The 24,487-nt window shown below is 32.0% G+C and overlaps 2 protein-coding genes and 1 pseudogene across 2 annotated transcripts; all 3 read left to right on the top strand.

The window, feature by feature from the left end:
- The first annotated feature begins 1,115 nt into the window (after window positions 1–1,115).
- Window positions 1,116–3,023, top strand: LOC110825517 (1-aminocyclopropane-1-carboxylate oxidase homolog 1-like). Its single transcript, XM_022055980.2, has 3 exons — window positions 1,116–1,687; window positions 2,148–2,469; window positions 2,582–3,023. Exons 1-3 carry the CDS (start codon window positions 1,179–1,181, stop codon window positions 2,828–2,830), a joined length of 1,080 nt encoding a protein of 359 aa, XP_021911672.1. The 5' UTR covers window positions 1,116–1,178; the 3' UTR covers window positions 2,831–3,023.
- A 14,195-nt stretch (window positions 3,024–17,218) lies between these two features.
- On the top strand, window positions 17,219–19,139 carry LOC110815832 (1-aminocyclopropane-1-carboxylate oxidase homolog 11 pseudogene; annotated as a pseudogene).
- A 1,824-nt stretch (window positions 19,140–20,963) lies between these two features.
- Window positions 20,964–21,551, top strand: LOC110815830 (uncharacterized). The gene has a single exon (XM_022043788.1). It carries the CDS (start codon window positions 20,964–20,966, stop codon window positions 21,549–21,551), a length of 588 nt encoding a protein of 195 aa, XP_021899480.1.
- Window positions 21,552–24,487: the final 2,936 nt, after the last annotated feature.

Below are 24,487 nucleotides of genomic sequence, written 5' to 3' on the forward strand. Positions count from 1 at the left end.
AAAGTAGTTTTGCTCTTAAATTATTAAATAAGAATTAATAATTGATTACTCAAAGGTCTTCCATTCCAAAATATTTTCATGTTCAAATAAGCAGTAAGAAACAAGGCCAACACTTTAGAAAGTTTTCAGGTTTTAATGTATTATATTATTAACGTAAGACAGAGAAATTATTATATCAAAAATACCTAGGCAATAATATATGACTTGTTGAGGTAATTTTGGAACCTTCAACAAACGAACATAAACTATAGGGGCTTCAACAATGCATTAAGAAACAAAGTGTCTCATCAAGTTGGTCCTAAAATTTTTTTATGATTAGATAAATTTATTTTTTATTGATTCTAAATCTATCTGTTTTTTAAAATTGTAAAGATTCATCATAAAATTAAATGAGATTCTATTTAAAAAATTGCATCTGATACATTTTTATTAATGTCTCTTATTATTAGTCAATGGAGAATATGGTCATTGCTAAATGTTTTTAATTTATTCCAAAAATCTTTTTAAAAATTTAAAATACAGGGGATAATAAATTTTTGAAAATGTTCAATTTTTACCATAATTTTTATCTTTAACCATAATATTAATAAAGAACATGAGGTTAAAAGGTAAATACCATATTTTTAAGCAAAATTAAAGACCTCATTTTCCTTCCTTGAGTTCTCTAGATCACCACATCATTAAATCCAATTTTCTTGATTTTTTTTTTTTTTTTATTTGCTATAGCTTATCCTTACATATCTCCAACTTCTAGCTAGAGGCATTTCCAAACCTCCACAGTTAGAGATTCATAGTTTTAACTGAAAAGAGAATCGGGTTATTTTGGGTGATCAAAATTGGGGTAGCAGATTGGCAGTATCATTCGAATAGTAGTTTGGATTTTAAGGAAAGGTCTTCCTATTTACATGTAAATGAGTTGCATGATCCGGATTTTGGGCCAGATTCCTTTAAATACTATTGGGGATGAGATTATGATGTTTAGAGAAATTCAGATTTTCTCTAGGAGGTTGCTTGGAGATAACTAAGTTGGTGGGCCCACTTCATTTAACGTTCCTGAAGAAGGATCAATGCGGACATTATCGCATTAAATACCTATATATATATATATATATTACAGATAAGGCCCCACCTAACTCATCTTTGATTGGATTTTCTCCCTAGACTTGATTCTGCAGGAAATGGGTACCGGTGGAGCAGAAGACTGTAGGGAAAAAGAGCTTAAGGCGTTCGATGAGACAAAAGCTGGTGTTAAAGGTTTAGTAGATGCTGGGATGGTGAATATTCCCAAGATCTTCGTTCGGCCACCGGATGAGCTCACCGGGGACTCGGACCGTTGTCAAATCCATTGCCAAGTTCCGGTCATCGACTTCGACGGCGTCGATGGCGACCGGCATAAAGAGATCGTTAACCAACTGAAGTCTGCATCGGAGTGTTGGGGTTTCTTTCAAGTTGTGAATCATGGGATCCCCCTGCAAGTTCTGGAAGACATGATCAAAGGGACAACCAGATTTCATGAGGGAGATGTTGAGATGAAGAAAGTGTTGTACTCGCGTGATCGAACAAGAAGAGTTAGATTCAACAGCAACTATGATTTGTATAATTCAAAAGCAGCCAGTTGGAGAGATACGTTGACTATTACGTTGCCTTCCAATGAGTTGGATCCCCAAGAATTACCACCAGATTGCAGGTAAATACAAACTAGTAAACCAAGTTATCCTATGTATACTGCTAACTAGTTAATTAATTTCTAAATCAGAAACAAACCGAGCAACATAAAAAATTCATAATTTACAACTTCCAATTGAGATAAAACTTTCTTTTATTCAGAAAAAATTTCTTGGTTGAACAAAAATATTAGTTGCAGGATATGTATGTGGAGTAAAATATAAAACAAGTTTTACAACATGGAATCTTTTTCAATAAAAAATTAAAATTGTTCTCACTCACGGCAATTACAAAGTCTTCCAGTAGTGCGGAAAAAAGAAATATTAACTAGAAATTATTACTAATAAAAGCTCATAATTTAACTGTTTCTTTGGAGCTCATACTAATTAAGAGGAGTTTTTTCTTTTTCGAATTTATAGTCACACATGTAATTGTTAACTTTCATGGTGCACTATCTTTGTAATACGTACATATATATGCAGAGAATGTAGCATTCAGTATGTAAAGCATGTGAGTGAGTTGGGACATAGTCTGCTCAAGTTATTATCAGAGGCGTTGGGGCTAAACTCTGAGCATTTAGTAGAGTTAGGTTGCGGCAAACGACGTACATTTGTGTGTCATTATTACCCACCATGCCCGCAGCCAGAGCTTACCTTGGGAACTACGAAGCACTCTGATCCTTCCTTCCTGACAATTCTTCTGCAAGACCAAATCGGTGGTCTTCAAGTCCTCCATCAAAATCAATGGGTCGATGTTCAACCCATTCCTGGAGCCTTAATAGTCAATATTGGGGACTTTCTCCAGGTATATAATCATAAATATATATATATGTACATGTAAATTTGCTCTATATATTATTGATACATGGTCATGCATGCATTAATTAACCATGTACGTCGTATATAAATTGAATCAGATTATGTCAAACGGTAAGTTGAAGAGCGTTGAACATAGAGTGCTTGCCAAAAGTGTTGGTCCTAGAATTTCTGTGGCGTGCTTTTTAACTGGAGAATTTCTGGATTCAAAAGTTTATGGCCCAGTCAAAGAGCTTCTATCAGAAAACAATCCTCCTCTTTATAGAGATTTCACAATAAGTGAATATCTTGCCACCTTTTTCTCCAGCGCACTCGATGTAAATTCGAAAACTGATTCGCTCAAGCTTTGACGTTTGTAATTTGAAGATCCAAGCAATTTAATAATGGAAAACTTTTTCTGCTCATTATTTTACCTTCTGTACCACTACTAGTTTGTATCTGTAATACAATTAGTCTCCAATTTTATTTCCACTTGTTAAGTTGATGTGTTGCTTGGTATATTTACCATGATTTATTTTAAGATTACTGAAATATGTCAATCTCTATTTCTGTGTATATATAATATGAAAGGTATTCCAATTATCAACTTTTTGTTAATAATTGAAATAGATTCCAGATAAACAACTAATAGAAACACAGACAAATGCTAGCGGAAGGAAAATGATCACTGGCAAAAAGCTGAAAAGAGGTAGAGGGAAGCTAAACTTTTATTTCAAAATTCTTCAACAGTCCAAATTAGTAAAGCCGAAGGAAATAATTGCAACGCCTAAAAGTTGAAATATAGATCCATCCATAATATTGTCACATGTTTGTGAGAAAATTTCAACAAGATGCAAGATTTATAAATTTAGGTAAAACAATATATACTTTCTAACAAAACATAAAATGGATAAAAATCTTACGAACATAGGACATATGCATATACTTTTTGTAGTAAATTAATAAAATAAATAAATCACGTACATATGTGCAAAGTTGAGTATCTAAAGCATGTGAATAAGTTGGGACATAATTTGTTCAAATTATTATAATAAGTGTTGGGACTAAATCTTGAGCATTTAAATAGGGCAAATGATGTACACACTATTACCCACCATCTCCGCAACTCGAGCTTACCTTTGGAACTACGAAGCACTATGATCCTTCCTTCTATACAATTCTTCTGCAAGACCATATCGAAATTTCTCACGCACGAATATTTTATCTTATGTATCACTCTTAGTTTGTGGTGGTAGTATAATTAATCTCCAATTTAACTTCTAATTGTTAGGTTAATACATGACTTCAAATATTTACCATAGTTTTTTTTTTTTTTTAAGGTTATTGGAATCTCTCTCTATAAAAATATATATATATATATATATCTAACTATGTATGTATCTATTGATTCTATCTATTTTTCTTTGTGTGTATACGTAAAATATGAAAGATAAAATAATTTTTTAGCAATACTTGAAGTAAATTCTCCTTGAAAGATACAAAATTTATTCTTGGAAACCAATGCTAATAAACAATGATAGAGACAGATAAATCCAAGTACAAAGCAAATGACCATTGACAAAAAGCTAAAAAGTGTTGGCTTTATGTCCAGCCCACAAAGGCAAATTAGGCAATTTAAAAATGCAAATAAAAAAAAAGAAAATTAAGGCTGCAGTTTTATATATATATATATATATATATTGCACGCAAGTCGAAAAAAAATGCAGAAAACAACACGAAAAATTGATACTCTCTCACTCTCACGCACACCATGAATCGAATGGGAGAAAGACCAAAAAAGTAAACAATTTTTTAGAATATAATTTTATTTTCTTCTTTTCACAGAAATCGAGCGAGGAAAGTGGGAAAAATAGTTTGCTGTATTTTTTGCGCATGGGGTTGGTGGCAGAAACAGAAAAAGAGTTTGTTTTTTTTCTACACAGAGATAAAGACAGACATGAAAAAAATTGTTGACAAAAATGGGAATTTTTCTTTAGTCTATCTTAATCAATTTTTGGATAATATTTCTAATTATTTTGGTGTGATCATTCATTCAAGAGAATTAAGTTTGGTTATGGAAGAATTTATGTATTTTTTTAAAATATTGTATACTTAATTTTTGTGATAATGAATTTGATTCGAAATTTATCTCTTAATTTTTTTTTTTTTTACACCAGAGGAGTTTTTATTTTTGTAATTATTTATTTATTTGTATTAAAATATTAATTAACTTAAAAGTATTAAATTAACATTTTTTGAATTAATTTTGAGATTCTTTTAATTTACACAAAGTAAATTAAAATATTTAAAAGACCCAACAAATGATATCAGAGATTGAGTGACTGATTTATTGATTAATTTGTGGTCTAAAATTAATTGTGTGAATTAGGATAGAAGAATTTACTAGTACTATGATAAAATTATTTTTTTCAAATTATTCAATTTGGAATTCAAAGATTGATTATCTTTATTGTAAGGATTTATATGATTTGATTAAGTTATGAACTACTAAGCTAATGAAAAAATCAAATGATGATTAGCAAAAGATGCATGGAAAGACTGTAGGAACTATTCGACAGTAAGTTGATAATAGTGTCTATCATTATATAAACAAAAAAGTGAATGTACAGGTGTTGTGAAACACCTGTGCATTTGTCATTAGAAAGCTTGTCAATATGAAGCTGAGAGATAGACAATCACTTGCATAATACTTGAGTAAATTTCAAGAAGTAGAAAATAAGTTGAACACAATGAAAATGGCTTTAGATAATGAATTACAAGTATCATTGCTCTTGAATTCTTTGCGAGACAGTTGGAAAACCTTAGTAGTGCTCTTAGCAATTCTACTCCAAACGGTATTTTATATTTACCTGTGGTAATAGATAGTCTGCACAATAAAGATATTAGAAGAAAAGATATGGGTATTGAGACTTCATAGGCACTTGTTATAATAACATAGAGTAGGGGTAAAAGTAAAAGTATAGGTTCTAAGGGGCACTATAAATTGAGAGGTAAATTATAGATGAAAGGAAAGTTCAGTTGTTATTATTGCGTCAAAGATGGATATATGAAAAAAAACTACAGGATTTAGATAAATGAACAGACTAGTGAGAAAAATCATAAAAAGACATATGATTAAAACACTACTGCAACTGTAGCTGATGACAATGAAGAACTGACTGTACTTTCATTTATTGGGGATTATAGCCATGTCATTGATTCTAATACTTAATAAGTTGTTGATTCTGCAACATCCTATCATGCTACACTCAGAAAAGATATATTTATTATGTATAAAGTAGGAAATTTTGTTAGCGTGAAGATGGATACCAACTATGCAAATATTGTGGGTATTGGTGATATTTATATGCAAATTTACATTGGTTGCACGTTGACTCTGAAAAGCATGTGACATGTACCAGATTTACGTCTTAATCTTATTTTTACTAATATTTTTTACTTAAATGATTATTACAATCTATTTGGTGGTAGAAAATGAAAACTCACTAAAAGTTTAATTGTAATTGATAGAAGCAAACTGTGTCATACAATTTACAAGATTAAAGTGAATAGAATTAATGGTGCACTTAATGCAGCTAAAGATGATGTTTCACCATATTTGTGGCATAAGAGTCTGATTCACATGAGTGAAAAGGAGTTGCAGATTTTGACAAAGAAATCTCAAATTTCTTTTACCAAAGGTATAAATCTAAACCCTTCTGATAATTGTGTGTATGGTAAATAACATATAATTTCTTTTATTACCTCATCTGAAAAGAACAAAAATGTTCTTAAATTAGTTTACTCTGATGTATGTGGTCCTATTGATGTGGAAACCATGAGGTAGCATATATTTTTTTACTTTTATTGATGATATTTCATGAAAGGTTTAGGTGTTTGTGTTGAAAACAAAAAACCAGCTTCTTAAGTATTTTAAGCAATTTCATGTCATTGTGGAAAGGAACTTCCTTAAAGTGTCTTTACAATGATAATGGTGGTGAATACACTTTAAATGAGTTTGAGAATTACTATCTATAACATAGAATTAGACATGAGAAGATAGTGCTCGGTACTCCTTAGCATAATGGTATAGCTAAAAGAATAAATAAAACTCTCCTTGAAAAGGTCAGATGCATATTGAAAATGACTAATTTACCAAAACCATTTTAGGGTGAAGCACTCTACACTACCTACTACTTGATGAATTGATCTCCATCAGCTCCTTTAGATTTTGATATTCCTCATACAGTATGGTCTGGGAAAGATGTCAGTTATTCTCTTTTAAAGATTTTTGATTGCAAGACATTATACATGTACCTAAGGAGAAGAGAAAGAAGCTTGATGACATGACAGTTCCATGTATTTTACTGGATTATAGAGATATAGAGTTTGGGTACAAATTATGGGATTCATTGAAGAAGTCATTAGGTCTAAAGATATGATTTTTGAGAACATAAGACCTTATTAGACTTTAAAACATCAGAGAAGATTACAAGTGAAGATATTCCTCTTCATGCACTAGTTTCTCCTTCAATTAGAGATGTCACAGATGAGGGAGAGTTATATAATGATTAAAGATTTGATGATATGTCAGCACCAGATGATGCTGAGTAGGGGGAGCAACCCCTTGTATCCTAAGTTACAGAAGAACTTCAGCTTAGAAGATCAACTAGAACACATTATCTTTTTACTAGATATTCCAATTCTGAGCATATTATAGTTACTGGAGATGAGGAGTCAGAAAGCTTCCAAGAAGTTTAGAATCATCAAGAAATAACTCAGTGGTTGAAAATAACGTAAGAAGAGATGAGCTCTTTAAAAAAGAATAATTCCTATGAGTTAGTTGAGCTTCTAAAAGATAGAAAAACTTTGAAAAACAAGTGGATAACAAGCTTAAGATGGATGGTGAGAAGCTAGTGAAATATAAGGCTCATTTGGTAGTAAAGGAATTGATTTTGATGAGATAGTTTCTCCTGTTGTGAAAATGAGCTTCATTTAAATAATTCTTGGTTTAATTGTTAGTTTAGATCTTGAGCTTGAATAGTTAGATGTGAAGACAACATTTCTTCATGGTGATTTAGAAGAAGAGATCTATATGGAGCAACTAGAAGGATCTGAAGTCAAAGGAAAAGAACACATGGTTTGCATATTGAAAAAGAGTTTGTATGGGTTGAAACAAGCTACAAAACAATGGTACAAGAAATTTAATTCTTTTATGGTCAGCCATGGTTACACTATAATAAATGCAGATCATTGTGTGTATTCCAAGACATTCCTAGATGGTAAGTTTGTTATTTTATTACTTTACGTAGATAATATATTGATAGTAGGACAAGACACTACATAGATTAGTGGTTTGAAAAAAAAATTATTTACCTCTTTTGATATAAAAGATTTGGGACCAATACGACTTGGGTATGCAAATTATTTGACAGAAAAATTAAAAAGTTATGGTGCTCACAAGAAAGGTATGTTGAGCAGGTTCTAAATAGATTTCATATGAAGAATACTAAGTCAGTTAGTGCACCGCTTGGTAATCACTTCATACTTAGCAAGAAATTATATCTTTCTACTCAAAAAGGAAAAAAAGAAATATCAGTTGTTCTTTACTCCTTTACAGTTGGGAGTTTGATATATATTATGGTTTGCATTGATTAGATATTGTTCATGTTGTTGGTTTGATAAACAGGTTTCTTTCTAATCATGCTAAGAATCATTAGAAAGTAGTAAAATGAATTTTCAGATATTTAAGAGGTACTTGTAAGATATGCTTATATTTTAGAGACTTAGAACTAATTCTATAGGAATATATAAATCCAGATATAGCTGAAACAAAATAAGTATGTGTTGGATAATCAAAGTGCTCTAAATTTGAGTAAGAATGTCATATATTATTGTCAAACTAAGCATATTGATGTAAGATACAATTAGATACGAGTGTGATGAATAGTAAAAATATATTATTGAAAAAAATTTACACTGATAAAAATTCAGCTGACATATTAACTAAGATAGTGACTCGTGATAAGTATTAATCGTGCACCAAGAATATGAGATTGATTAGACATTAAACAATATCTGGTAGACATCTCTTCAGGGGTGGAGGGGAAGATTGTTGGTTTTGTGTCCAGCCTACAAGTGCAAATTAGACAATTTAAAAAAAAAAATCGGACTGTAGTTTTAGAAGGGGAACGGTTCTCTTATATACATATATATATATATTACACAAAAGTCGAAAAGGGAAGGCAGAAAACAGCACAATAAAAGCAGAAAAATTGATACTCTCTCGCTCTCACGCACGCACACCGAAAATTAGAATATAATTTTGTTTTCTTCTTCAAACAGAAAGTGAGGAAAATGAGGAAAAATTGTTTACTATATTTTCTGCGCACGGGTTTCAAGGTAGAAATAGAAAAATGTTGATTTTTTTCTACATAAAAGTCAAGACAGATAGGGAAAATTTGTTGACAAGAGCGGTAATTTTTGTTTGGTATACCTTAATTAATTTTTAGAGAATATCTCTTATTTTCGTGTAATCATTCAAGAGAATTAAGTTACGAAAGAATTTGTATATTTCTCCATAATATTGTATACTTCATTTTTGTGATAGTAAATTTAATTTAGAATTTGTCATGTAATTTTTTTTTATATCAAAATATTTTTCACGTAAATCTTATATTCTTTTATTTTCGTAATTTAATCATTTATTTATTTTTGTTAGAATTAATTTACTAATTAGTTGGTTTGAAAGTATTAAATTAGGATTCTCTGAATTAATTTTGAGATTGTCTTAATTTACAAAAAATAAATTAAAATATTTAGAATATCCAACAAAAAGAGGTATTAAATCCAACTCTTGCTTCAACTTCTTCAATGATTTTAATTAATAGAACTCAAGAAAATAATTGCAAGGCCTCCTATCTTTTATATTGCCATATATTTGTGGGAAATTCACAAAAATATGAGATATTTACTAATTTAGGTAATGTTATATATGTTTTTATAGAAAATAAATAATAAATAAAAATCAAACAGTGCAAAAAAAAAATTAATTAAGAAGCACTTAGGATTCACTTTAAAATAATGTCACTCGTATGAAATTTCATTGTGGTGGTCAAAATTAAATAGGTTATAACATTGCATGTCTATATAAAAACAAATTCATGAACATACAAAGCTAACTATAGTGGGTACATATATTCATTGTTTAGTAAAAAATAATATTTATTCTCAAAATAATCTAAACCAAAATGATAAAAAAAATATTTCTTTATTACTTGAGAATTGATTCACCTTCATCTGTTCATCATTTGTTTTCCATCAGTGGCTCGATCGACTTTTAAAAGTTTTAACAAGATTCTCTATAGAGGAACGCGAATGTAGAGGTATACAAATTTGACAAGGAATGATTGTGATGATAACTTAAGGATGAAATAATTGAAAAAGTCTTAACACATGCAAATGCAAAAGTCTCCTTTTTTAATCTGATGCTCCAATGCCTAGTCTAGCCAGATGATTCGTTACAGAGAATGGAGGATATTTGAGATCCAATTAGTCAAAAATCATTTTTCAAGTGAATTAACATCAACATTATGTAATACCCAGCTGGTACAAAAGAAATATATATAATATTAATTAATTAGGACAAAAAAAGAAGAATGTAGAGAGAAGGAGCACAAACCAAGCGGCAATATATATATATATATATATATAATGAAATAGTAGAAGAAAAAAGAAAAAAAGAAAGAGATGAAAAGAGATGAAAAGAGCTGAGTTCGAGTGGGTGAAAGAGGAGGTCGAGATGAGTGAGGATCGGGGTCGAGAGAGCAGAATAAGAGGAGGAGCCTTGGCCGCGTGAGGCGAAGGAGTGAGCGGCAGTCAAGGAGGTGAGATGCGGCGAAAAGGCGAGACACCACAGGAAGAAGAGGAAATAGAAAAGGAAAAAAAAGAAGAAGAAGAGAATAAGATACGAAAAAAAGGGGAAGAGAAGAAGGAGAAGAAAACAAAGAAAAATTATGGTCGGGTAGACAGAGAAAGAGGAGAGAGAGAGAAAGAAGAAGAAGAAGAAGAAGAAGAAGAAGAAGAAGAAGAAGAAGAAGAAGAAAGGAAAAAGAAAGAAGAAAGAAAAAAAAAGAAGAAAAAGAGGAGTTGCGGGAAAGGAGGAAGAAGAAGAAAAAAAAAAGAAAGCAATGGAAAAAGAGGAAGAAAAAAAAAGAAGAAAAAAGGAAGAAAAAAATAAAAAAAAAAGAAAAAAAAAGAAAGAAAAAAAAAAGAGAAAAAAAAGAAAAGGAAAAAAGAGAAAAAAAAAAAAGAAAAAAAAGGAACAAAAGAAAAAAAAATGAAGTGAAAGAAAAGAAAAAAAATTAAATTAAATTAAGGAAGAAAAATGAAAAGGTGGCGACCAAATATGATGTTGGTGCATCACATGCGACAACGCGCGCTGATTCGATGATCATAGCCTAGCATTTTCAGTGACGTGCATGTGATGACGCGTGGTGGCGCTAGCGACCAGGACCGCGTGTCCAAAAGTAAAATTCATTTCTAATTTCGTATAATATAGTTTTTAAAATTATTCATAATTTAATATATGTGTTTTCTATTATAAAAGAGAAAAATTATTCAAACGGTATTTGAATTTCTAAGAGAACTATAGATCGAGATAGAAAGGATTTCCAAAGCTTTCCTGATCACAATGTAGGTAATAATTATATGTATACGTGAATATTAATATATAATCTATTTGAGACATGTTGTGAAGATACATGTATGTATTATAATATGTGTGTGTATTAAAATATTTGTACATATATTATGCATGTGAAATGTATAACCAGTGATTGTACGTGTGAAATTTGGGTACACTGCACTGGCTGTATGATCTAGTGCAGATGTACGGTACACTTTACTTGTTGTGTGATCTAGTATAGTTGCGCGAGAAATCTGAGTATCGTGTGCTAACTGTGTGATCTGATACAGGATGATTCAAAAAATATTTCGAAACGTATAGTTCTGATATGCGTGATGATATTGTGTATTTTTTGTGTGTGTTCGTGTTTAATTATACATAAAAATTAAGATCTTAGGTAGAAAATGAGTGAATTAGAAATTAGAGACATTTAGAAAAAGTATAGAGTGTAAGGACCCTGGATACCTACCCGTTTAATCTGAATCGAAGAGGGGAGGGTGCGTGTGTGGCTGAAGTTCAGCGAATATGGTAAACCTGCACATGGATAGAATCTGAAACCTAATCCAGATGTGGATAAGCATTCGTTTGTGTGTGGGTCACCTAGTAAACGTACCTGTTGTGGCCATTGTGTGATTTGTGTGTGTGCTATCCATGCGATTAAAATATATATTAGTTAATTAAAAAAAAAGAAGAATGTAGAGAGAAGGAGAACAAACAAAGAGTAAAAAAAATGTATGTATATAATGAAATAGTACAAGAGAAAAAAGAAAGAAAGAGAGATGAGTTCAAACGGGTGAGAGAGGAGACCGATCTGAGTGAGGATCGAGGCCGAGAGAACGGAGCGAGGGGAGGAGCCTAAGCCTCGTGAGGAGGATGAGTGAGCGGCAGTCGCAAAGGTGGGACGCGGCGGAAGGGGAGACGTCACGGGAAGAATAGGAAGAAGAAAAGGAAAAGAAAGAAGATGAAGAAAAAAAGGAAGAGAAGAAAAAGGAGAAGAAGATAGAGAAAAATCATGGTTGAGTAGAAAGAGAGAGAAGAAAAGGAAGAAAAAGAAGAAGAAAGGAAATAGAAAGAAAAGGAGTTGCAGGAAAAGAGGAAGAAAAAGAAAAAAAAGGAAGCTACGGGAAAAGAGGAAGAAGAAGAAGGAAGGAACAAGAAAAAAATAAAAAAAAAGAAAAAAAAAAAGAAAAGAGGAAGAAAAGAAAAAGAAAAAAAAGAAAAGAAATTTTTTTTTAATTAAAGTAAGGAAGAAAAATGGAAGGATGGCAATCAAATATGATGGTGCATCGCATGAGACAACGCGTGCTGAGTCGATCATCACCGTCTAACATTTTCAGTGACACGCGTATGATGACGCGTGGTGGCATTAGCGATCGGGACCGCGCGTTTGAAGGTAAAATCCATTCCTAATTTTACGTAATATAGTTTCTAAGATTATTCATAATTTAATCTATACGTTTTCTATTATAAACGAGGAAAATTATTCAAACGGTATTCGAATTTCTGAGATGACCGTAGAATGAGTTAGAAAGAATTCCCAAAGCTTTCCTGATCGCACTGTAAGTAAGAATTATGCGTATTCCATACGGAGACATAAATTATATTTTTATAGAAATGTGTATATATATAGTATATTATTGTGAATGTTTAAATGTATGTATAGTATAATAGAAATATAATTAGTATGTCTAATTTGTATTTGTTTGTATTTATGTAGTGTATATATATATATGTTGTTACGCATTTGTGTGTGTATATATATAAAAATATACGATGAATGAGATAAGAATTAATAAAAATATACTTGATAAGAACAGAACTGATAAGAACAAATGCGTGAGTAAATATATATATATATGTTATGTTGTGTGTGATTGTATATACGCATTTAAGTATGAATGTGTGTGCATATATCAGTAGAGATTGTGTATGTATAAATGTAAATATATATTCTGTGTGAGTACATGTCTGTATTATAATATATGTGTGTGTATTAAAATGTGTTATGCATATGAAATGTATAACTAGTGTGTGTACATGTGAAATTTGGGTATACTATACTGGCTGTATGATCTGGTGCAGATGTACGGTACATTATATTTACTGTGTGATCTGGTATAGTTGTGCGAGGAATCTGAGGATCCTGTACTTGCTGTGTGATTCGGTATAAGATAATTCAAAAAGTGATTTAAAATGTATAAACCTTATATACGTGATGATATCGTGTATTTTATGTGTCTTTGTGTTTAATTACGCATAGAAATTAAGATCTTAGGTAGAAAATAAGTAAATTAAAAATGAGAGAGATTTGGAAAGAGTGTAGAGTGTAAGGACCCTGAATACCTACTCGTTTCGTCTGTATCTAGGAGGGAAGGGTGCGTGTATAACTGAAGTTCAGCAAGTATGGTGAACCTGCACATGGATAGAGTTTGGAATCTAATCCAGACGTGAATAAGTGTTTGTGAGTGGGTCACTTAGCAAACGTATTTATTGTGGCTATATTGAAATTTTTGTGTGTGTATGCTATCCATACAATAGAGGGATCCATTTTGCCTATCTTCGATGACGATATAAATGACATTGCGCGATGAAACCTTAGATATGATATTCTGAGTGTATTGTAATATTTCGAATGTAAGTTTGATTTGAAACAAGAATAAGAATTAGGTTATAAGAGTGATGATTAAAATATATTTCGTGTGATGAGTTATGTTTTATTATATATTTTGATTGTGATGTTTTGTTTGACACTTTCTTGATTATAAGTATTATTATATTTTATATATTACGTGAATGTATGTACGTAAATTTTTATTATAGAATTATTTTTTCTTACTGAGCTCGTGAAGCTCACCCAATTCACCCCTATCCAGGTCAAAGAAGATGATGAACAAGTTCAAGATCAAAAGAAGATGGTGAAAAAAAACTTTATTAACTTTTATTTTAATAATGTAAACTAATTTAGATGTCTCAATTATTTATAAATGAATAATTATTATGTCACAACATATGTATATTAAAGTATAGTTTCGTTGTATATTTAATATTTACCTGTTCTGCTAGTTGAAAATGTTGTGCTAAAGTCCATACCCACAGGCATTAGGGTTCGGGATGTTACAATATAAATGTCATCGCGCAATGAAACCTTAGATGTGATATTCTGAGTGTATTGTGATAGTTTGAGTATAAGTGTGATTTGAAATAAGAATAAGAATAAGGTTATAAGAGTGAGGATTAGAATATATTTCGTGTGATAATTTGTTTTGTTGTATATTTTGATTGAGATATTTTGTTTGATATTTTCTTGATTATAAATATTATTTTATTTTATGTATTGCATGAATATATGTACATAAGTCTTCGTCATAGAATTTTTTTTCTTGCCGAACTTGTAAAGTTCATCCCAATTCACCCTCATTCAGGTAAGAGAATATGAGAAACAAGTCCAAGATCAATAGAAGATGGTGAAAAAAAACTTATTAGTTTCTATTCTAGATTTATAAATTAGTTTAGATAACTTATTTATTTGTAAACAAATAATTATCGTGACACAAAAAATGTGTATTAAAGTGTAGTTCTAATGCATATTTAATATTTATATGTTCTATTAGTTAAAAATATTGTGCTAACGTCTTTACCCACCGATATTGGAATTCGGAATGTTACATGTTAATTTAATCATTGCAAACTATTTAAAATAATAATATTAGTAAAAATGTTATACTTCAATTTGGTCCATGCACAATAAAAATATTTAAAGTAATAATGATAAAAGTTAAAAGAAAATTTAAAATATGACAAATGAAAAATTCAAAAAAACTATATTAAATTTGTCTACAAATGATTATTATTTTGACTAGTTTTTCAAATTTTTTAATGTTACTTTCTTTTATTAGTGTTAAGAAAGAAACATGAAAAAAGAGAAAAAGAAAAGGAGAAGAGAAAGAGAAACTAGTAAAAAAATTTAAAAAAAAAAACAAAAATGAAAAAGAAAAGAAGAGAAAGAAGGCCAATAAGGGATTTAAAATCCAAATCAGATTGAAAGGCTTTTTAACCCAATTTAATTGAAAACTCTAAAACTAGACTCCAGCTTAGTTATTTTAGTCTGTTTAACCCAAAGTAAAATCTAAATGAAGCGTTTTGTCAAGCTTGGCATGAGATACAAACCGAAGCTTGGCTCTCCAAGCACGCAAAATGACACTGTTTCCGTTGAAATTTCTCTTCTTCTTTCTTTTAATTGCAATGGCAAAGAGGGAGAAGGGATAGTTTGATTCATCATCTGAAAATGGAAAAGGAATAGGCGAAACACTGAAATGTGTTGAAATGTAATTCAAAGTTTGAATGAGTCTTTCTCTTATCTGTTAGTTTCCTATATTGAAGTAAGTTTCTTTTACAGTTTCAAATAGGTAGCAGAGTAGTGGGATTAGTTGTGGGATTTGATGACGGTTTTTTTTAGCTCTGTTTGTTTTATGTAAGCCTATACATAGAGGCTCTTTTTACTTGTTTTACATAGACTGGAATCAGAAGAAAAAGTTTACAAGTTTTGCTACGTTTGCTTTTCCTGCTCTGGTTTTCTTTTTGCTTTTATCTTTTTCCATCAAATCTGGTATCAGAGCCAGGCTTTAGTCCTTTGGGCAATTGAGTAAAAGGTTTTGGGGAGTGTAGGGAAACACGAGAGAAAGTGTAGAGAATGGCAGGAAACATTTTTTCATCATCCTCACAGCCGCTTATACTGATTTTCATAGGTGAAAAGTATGAGTTTTGGAGTATTAAGATGAAGACTCTTTTCAAGTCTTAGGATCTTTGGGATTTGGTCGAATATGGTTTCGTAGATTTAGAAGACCCAGATGAAGAAGCAGAAGAAAAATTGAAAGAAAACAAAAAGAAGGATGTCAAAGCTTTATTTCTAATTCAACAAGCTGTCCATGAAACAATTTTCTCAAGAATTACAACAGCAGCAACATCTTTGAAGAAGGAGTTCCAAGGCTCCTCGAAGGTAATCACGGTAAAGTTACAAACATACCGTCGTGAATTTAAACTCTGTCTATGAAAAATGATGAATCTGTTCAAGCTTATTTTTCTAGAATTTCTTCTCTAGTTAATCAAATGAAGTCGTATGGTGAAGTGATTTCTGAAGAAACAGTTGTTGTAAAAGTATTAAGGAGTCTTACTCCTAAATTTGAACATATTGTTACTGCTATTAAGGAAGCCCATGATTTATCAAATTATTCATTTGATGAGCTAATGAGTTCCTTACAAGCTCATGAAGACAGATTGCTCAGGTCATATGAAAAGAATAAAGAAAAAGCCTTTCAGGTGAAGGGGAGATGCATGAAAATGCTGCTGGATGTGGCAGTGGCAGTGGCAGAGGTGGCTTTCATGAAAGAGGCCAAGGAAAAAGTACAGGCAGAAGCACATCTAATAAAAAGAGGAAAAGGAAGATCTTTAGATGTTATTACTGTAACAAACCAGATCATAGAGAGGCTTATTGTTGGAAAAAAATAAAAAGATGAGAACAACCAAGCAGGTTTTACAGAGGAACCAAATCAAGAAAGTAAGTTGTTCATGGCTCTTTTTTGTGAGAGAGAGCAGTCTAACAATGTTTGGTTTTTGGACAGCGGTTGTTCTAACCATATGTGTGGAACAAAATCATTATTTAAGGAACTTGATGAGTCTTTCTCTTATCTATTAGTTTCCTAGATTTAAGCAAGTTTCTTTTACAGTTGCAAATAGGTAGCAGAGTGGTGGGATTAGTTGTGGGATTTGATGCCGGTTTTTTTAGCTCTGTTTGTTTTATGTAAGCCTATATATAGAGGCTCATTTTGCTTGTTTTACATAGATTAGAATCAGTAGAAAAGATTTATAAGTTCTCCTACATTTGTTTTTCTTGCTCTGGTTTTTTTTTTTTTGCTTTTATCTTTTTCCATGAAAATGATGCTGATGGTCAAGGGAAATGAATAAGAGAGGGCTCTATCGATCACATGTCCATTAAGTAACATGAAAAAAAGAAGATTGAAGGAAAAAGATAGAGAGAGTTCAGCCCAAAAAGAGAGAAGCAACAAAAAAGAAAGGACGCATTTGGCTCACTAAGGCAAAAACGTGAGAAAGTAGGAAAAAAACAGTGGAAGAAGAAACCAAAAATAGACAGGAAAGGAAGCAGTTTACATCAATTTGAAAGAAACATGAAAGATGAACAATAGGACTTGAAAAGAGAGCATTGAGACACAAGTAAGGGAGGACCTCAAAACAAAGTGAATTGGCAAAGAGGTTGTTGGTTAGAGCTAAATGGACGGTGAACAAGAAGATGTATCAGCTTATGAAAGGGTAAAAGAGCTTAAGGCTTTTGATGAGACAAAAACTAACGTTAAAGGTTTGATATATTATGGGATTATGAATATTCCCAAGATCTTCTTTCGACTGTCGGAAGAGCATTTTGTCGATTCAAACCATTCATAAATCAATTGTCAAGAAATAGTCATTAACTTGGACGACATCTATAACGATCAGCATAAGGAGAGTTAACTAGCTGAAGTACGCATCAAAGAGATGGGGTTTCTTTCAAGATGTGAAGCATGTGATTGTTAAGTTTTAAGTTTACTATATATGTATATATGTATAAATTACTGTGAATAAAAAGTTATCAAATTAATTTGACCTAGTTAAAAAGTGATATGATACTGTTAATGGTATATTGAGTTTTAATATATCAAATTAAAGTGTAGACTTTATTTTTATGTGTAGAGACCAAATCTATAATTTTTAACTTTGTGATGGGTTAAATTAAGAATGTAAAAAATTGACATACATGTTTGTCTATAAATAGGCAGTTATAATCTCCAAATTATACGTATGGTTTTTGTATTATGATATTTCATTATCAGAAATAGAGAGAGAAAAAAAAAACTCAAAATTATGTACTAATTTGAAATATTTACCATCAAACGTGTAAATTATTTTTGCTATGAATTCATATACGCTTCTGTTATAGATTTAATTTCTTTTATTTTCTATGAGCATGGTTATTTATATCCAAATCTAGTTTTTAAAATTCCTACAGGGCCCCCCCTAGAAATTATGGAAGACATGATCAAAGGGATTTCGGGATTTCATGAGGAAGATACTGAGATGAAGAAAATGTTCTGCTCCAAGAAAAGTTAGATTCTTCTGCAACTACGACCTATATGGATCTAAAGTAGCTAATTGGAGTAACTCATTAAGTATCAATAATCTTGACCCTGAAGAAATACTAGCAATTTGCAGGTAATTTATATATATATACATATTTTATATGTTTCTTTAAAAGATTCAATGAGTTTTATTTTTTTTAACTAAGAATTTATAATATTTTTATTAGAATCCACAACCTTTCATTGAAAAATATAATACAATATCATAGAGATCCTACTATTGAATATTCTAAATATGTGAAGGAGCTGAGAAGTAGTCTTTTCGGATTGATATCAGAAGCGTTGGGGCTAAAAATAGAGCATTTGAATGCAATAGAATATAATAAATGACATAACTTTCTGTGTCAATACTACCCATCATGTCCCAACCCAGAGCGTATCTTTGGAATCAACATCCATGAAGATTTATCTTTTCTCACCATTTTTCTTCAAGATCAAATAGGTGGTCTACGGGTATTCCATGAAAATCACTGGGTCATTGTTCAACCTATTCTAGGAGCTTTGGTAGTAAATATAGGAGATCTTCTTCAGGTTATAATACTTAATTTATTTTTTGTTATAATCTTTTTAATATTATTGATTATGCAAATCATGTATTTACTTTGTTGAATGTTTGAAATTTGTTTAGATTATTTACAATGGGAAATTCAACAGTGCTTAGCACAGAGTTGTTGCTAATAATGGTGTTATTCCAAGGATTTTCGTGGATTGTTTCTTCAATGGAGATCTTCGAAGCTTTATGGTCCAATCCATGAGCTAGTAGTATCAAAAGACAATCCACCATTTTACAAAGACAATCATAAGTGATTTTGATACTAGGTTTCGATAGGGGGACTTGGTACTAAAATCAGAGACTTCTTCAAGTTATGATGTTTGTTTTAAATGCTTAATTAATTAAAATATATACGTATATATGTATATGTGTAAGTGATTGGAAAATACTTTAATGAAATAAAGAGTTCTTGAATTATAATCACTTTATTGTAAAGGTTGTGATGTGAAAAAAAAATGTAACAATATTGATTATCACTTCTCTAACACAAAATACACTTGTACTACCATGTTTATATAATAAAAAATAGAGTATAATGATCATTTTTTCATTGTTATGGTGTAAAGTAGTTTTAATGATAAAGTTATTTACTATTAATTCTGAATCTATCAGTCCTTTAAAATTATAAAAATCCATCATAAAATTAAATGAGTTTTTATTCAAGAAATTACATTTGAGACACTCCTTATAGTACATAATATTATTGATATCTCTTACTATTAGCCAAGGGAGAGTATGGCTATTGCCAAATATTTCTAACTAATTCTAAAATTTGTTTTTGAGTTAAAATACAGAAGATAACAGATTTTTGAGAATGTTCAATCTCTGCTATTAGCTTTACCTTTACCATAATATCAATAAAGATGATGAGGTTGAAAGGAGAATGATGTAAATATCATTTTTTTAGCAAAATTAAAGACCTCTTTTTCTTCCTTGAGTTCTCTAGATCACCACATCGTGAAACCCAATCTTCTTGATTTTCTTTACTTACTACAGCTTTTCCTTACATATGGCACTTATATATCTAACTGTAGAGGCATTTGCAAACCTCTACAGTTAAGAGATTAAAAGTTTTATAGTTTTGACTGAAAAGAGAATTTGGGTATTTTGGGTGATCAAAATTGGGCTAGCAGATTGGAAGTATTGGGCCACTATTATTTGAATTGTAGTTTAGATATAAGGAAAGATTTAGGTGGGTTTTTCGATTTTTATATAAATGAGTTGCATGATTAGGAATTTGGGCGCAATTCCCTTAGATACTATTGGGTCGTCTGAGGGATAAGATTACGATGTTTAGAGAAATCAAGATTTTCTATAGGAGGTTGCTTGAAGGTAACTAATGCGGGGAGGCTCACTTCATTCAATGTTGCTGAAGAGAGATCAATGTGGACTTTAACGACATTAATATGGCCCCTATCTAACTCATCTTTATGACTGGATTTCCTCCCTAGACTTGATTCTGCTAATGCACGATTGTCTTCCTTGATTTGGTCAATGAAGATAGTTTTTTCCTCGAAAAAACGAAGTAGACCCTATTTACTCAATTATTAGGAGTTTACGTGATAATCAATATACAGTTGAATAAGGAAGATTAAAACTCTAGTTTGCACCTACACACGAATTATATATATATGTTCGACGTAAGAATTTCATTTATAATAGAAATCTATTTAAAATAAAGCTCCGAACATAGAGGTGACAGAATACATATAGAAAATTGACATATATGCGGTTTAGGATTGTTTTTAAATTCTGTCTTTAAAGTTTGTTTTTTGTTAGAATTCGAATTATGTTTTTTGAGTAGGACTCTAATTTAATTGTGTGTTTAAATACCACCTCAAATCAATCAATAAAGATTAGTTCTTTTCTCTCAAAAATTTATGCAGTTTAAGAGAAATAAGAAAACAAAGGACTTCGCATACACATACTCTGTTTTCTTACCCTCTCTCTCTCTAAACTCTCTCTAAAATTAAAGCAAAAAATTGTGATAGTTTGTTGATTAAAAATCTACAAGTGGTATCAGAGCTATATGATCTTAAGGGATCTGTGAAAAGAAATCGAAAAAAACAAAATATAACATGGCAACAAACCCGACTGGCACACTAACTCCTCCTCTATTTACGGGAGAAAATTATCACGTATGGGCAATAAAGATGAAGACATACCTGCAAGCCCACTGCCTGTGGAAGGTCGTGGAAGACGATGCAGAACCAGCATCATTGAAAGATGATGCAATAATAAACCAACTAAAGATGTATGAAGAAGACATCTCAAAGAAACCTCGGGCTCTGTCTTGTTTGGATGCGACAATATCAGATTCGATCTTCTCCAGAATAATGAACTTAAGAAACCCAAAGCAAGTATGGGATAAGTTGAAGGAGGAGTTTAAAGGTGATGAAAGAATCAAGATGGTGAAAGTTCTGAATCTGAGAAAGCAATTTGAAACACTGAAGATGGCAGAGGCAGAAATTATAAAAGAGAATGCCCCAAAACTACTTGATACAGTAAATAAGATCAGATTGCTCGGAGAAGACTTCGAAGACAGAAGAGTTGTTGAAAAAATGTTGGTGAGTCTCCATGCAAGATTCGAGGCCAAAATCTCAGTGATTGAAGAAACGTGCAATCTCAAAACTCTATCGGTTGCAGAACTATTGGGCAAGCTGTAAACATTGGAGCACAGGACAGCCTTGAGAGAAGCAAACTCCACCGAAGGAGCACTAGTAGCTACACAAAGCAGAAGCAAGAATCAAGGCAGAGGAAGAGGAGGAAAAAGAAATCAAGACGATCAAGTCACACGATCAACACAAAATTCAAACAAGCACAATAATAAGCAGCAAAAGGGATTACCAAACTGCAGAATATGTACTCGCAATAACCACCTAGAACAAGACTGCTAGTATAAAAGGAAGAACCCGATCAAGTGTAATTACTGTAAGAAGGGCGGACACATCGAAAAGATATGCTGATGGAAGAAAAAATATGAAGGGAACACAGCTGCTTCTTCTACTCAAAATCAGTCTCAACAGGAAGTAAATTATGCCGAAGAAACCGAAGGAGAAGAGTAAATGTTTATGGCACTCAGCGAGCAATCAGACGAAGTTGACACTCACTAGATAATTGACAGTGGTTGTACAAGCCACATGTGCAAAAACAAAAGAATGTTTTCTGATTTTAACAAGGATACAAAACTCAATATAACTCTAGGTGATGGAAAGGCATTAAGAGCATAAGGAAAAAGAAGCATTGTAGTAACCACGAACCAAGGAAAAAGGGTCATACCTGACGTCCGGTATGTGCCTGGCTTGAGGCAAAATCTGTTAAGTATGAGCCAAATAATCATAAGGGGATACACCATGGTCTTTAAGGAAAATTCATGCTCTATAAAAGACTCACGTGCGTATGAAATTGCAAACATTCTAATGATCAACAGAAGCTTCACCTTGAAGCTACAAGGAGCTAAAGAAAAACTAAGGTGCGCTGCTCAAAACGACACTATTATATGGCATCGAAGATTTAGACATGTGCATATTGAAGCCCTCAAGAAGATGAACTCATTAAAATTGAGTCTAGATCTCCCTAAAATCATAGGAGAAAAGTGGATCTGTCAAATCTGCTAACTTGGGAAGATGCACAGACAACCCTTCCCTTCAAAGTCTTCCTATAGAGCAAATACCAAGCTTGTATTGATCCACACAGACATTTGTGGTCCTATGAGCACAAAGTCACTAAGCAACAACAGGTATTTCATCATGTTTATTGATGATCACTCCAAAATGATATGGATCTATTTCATAAAAACAAAGAATGAAGCTCTGCAAAAATTCAAGGAGTTCAAAGCTGAAACAGAAGCAGAAAGTGGAATGAAGCTGAAGTGTTTGAGGTCAGATAATGGTCTGAAGTTCACTTCAATGGAGTTTAAGGATTTCTGTATTAAAGAAGGCATAAAATGACAGCTTAGAGCCCCCTACTCTCCACAGCAAAATGGAGTATCAGAATGAAAGAACATAACTGTGGTTGAGATGACAAGAAGCTTACTCAAGGATAAACAGCTACCTCTGCAATTTTGGTGTGAAGCCATGAACACTTCTGTATACCTGTTGAACTGACTTCCCTCTCGGGCTGTTGAGGGAAAGACCTCATATGAATGCTGGAGTGGAAGGAAGCCAGCTACAAGGCATCTACGGGTGTTTGGTTCCATCTGCTACTATTATGTAGCATAAGAGAAAAGGAAGAAGCTGGATGATAAAGAAGAAATTTGTATCTTTTTGGATTATAGTATAGAAATAAAAGGATACAGGGTCTTCAATCCAAAGACTAAAAAAGTTATGACCAGAAGGGATATGGTAATTGATGAAGCATTTCACTGGGATTGGAAAGATGAAAAGATAATTCCTGATGATATAAGTTCTACTTCAAAATAAGCTCAAGAAGAAAATAAAGAAATGAATAATCAAGAGTCATAAAAATCACCAAATAAAAAGACAAGAAGCTTATCTGACATCTATGCTCAATACAACATTGCTGTTGCAGAGCCAACAACTTTTGAAAAAGCTGCTCAACATGAGGTTTGGAGAAAAGCTATGGAAGAAGAATTGAACATGATAAAAAAAAAATGCCACTTGGTCTCTAGTTCCCAAACCAAAAGGTAAAAATGCAATCGGAGTTAAATGAATCTTCCAGCTCAAGATAAACCCAGACGGCTCAATCAATAAGTACAAAGCATGCCTGGTAGTGAAAGGTTATGCTCAATTACCGGGAGTGGATTTTGGGGAGACATTTGCCCCAGTAGCAAGACATGAAATGATAAGGTTTCTGCTTGCTGTGGCAACACAAAGAGGTTGGCATGTCTTGCACCTTGATGTAAAATATGCCTTTTTAAATGGTGAATTGGAAGAGGATATATTTGTCCAGCAACCGATAGGATTTGAAGTAGAAGAGAAGGCTGATTATGTGTATAAATTACATAAAGCACTGTATGGTTTGAAGCAAGCTCCCAGAGCATGGTATGGCAAAATTGATGCATACCTGCTCCAGTGTGGGTTTAAAAGAAGTAAGAACGAAGCAACCCTATATATTAAACACCTAAAGGATGAAAAAATGGTCATCATATCACTGTATGTTGATGATATTCTCATCACTGGAAATGATGAACAAAGAATAAAGGAACTCAGAACACAACTAGAGCAGGAATTTGAGATATCAAACCTTGGGATAACAACCTATTTTCTGGGAATGGAGATCTTGCAATCTGAGAAAGGGATCTTTATATCACAAAAGAAGTATGCGAGGGAATCGTTCAAAAAATTCAAGCTTGAAAATTGCAAAGCCATATCTACCCCTCTCATACCACATATTAAACTTTCAGAAGCTGAAGAAGAAGAAATGGCGAATGAGAAAGAGTTCAGGAGTAAAATTAGCAACTTACTCTACCTAACTGCCACTCGACCAGATCTAACTTATGCAACCAGCCTGTTATCTCGGTTTATGAATTCACCAAGAAAATCACACATGGCAGTAGTTAATATATATAAGAGGAACCACTGATCTGGGAATCTATTTTCAAGCTCACACAGAAGGAGAGCTTCTAGGATACACGGACAGT

This window comes from Carica papaya, chromosome 3, assembly GCF_054855325.1.
Source record: "Carica papaya isolate Zhongbai chromosome 3, ASM5485532v1, whole genome shotgun sequence".
Lineage (NCBI taxonomy): Eukaryota > Viridiplantae > Streptophyta > Magnoliopsida > Brassicales > Caricaceae > Carica > Carica papaya.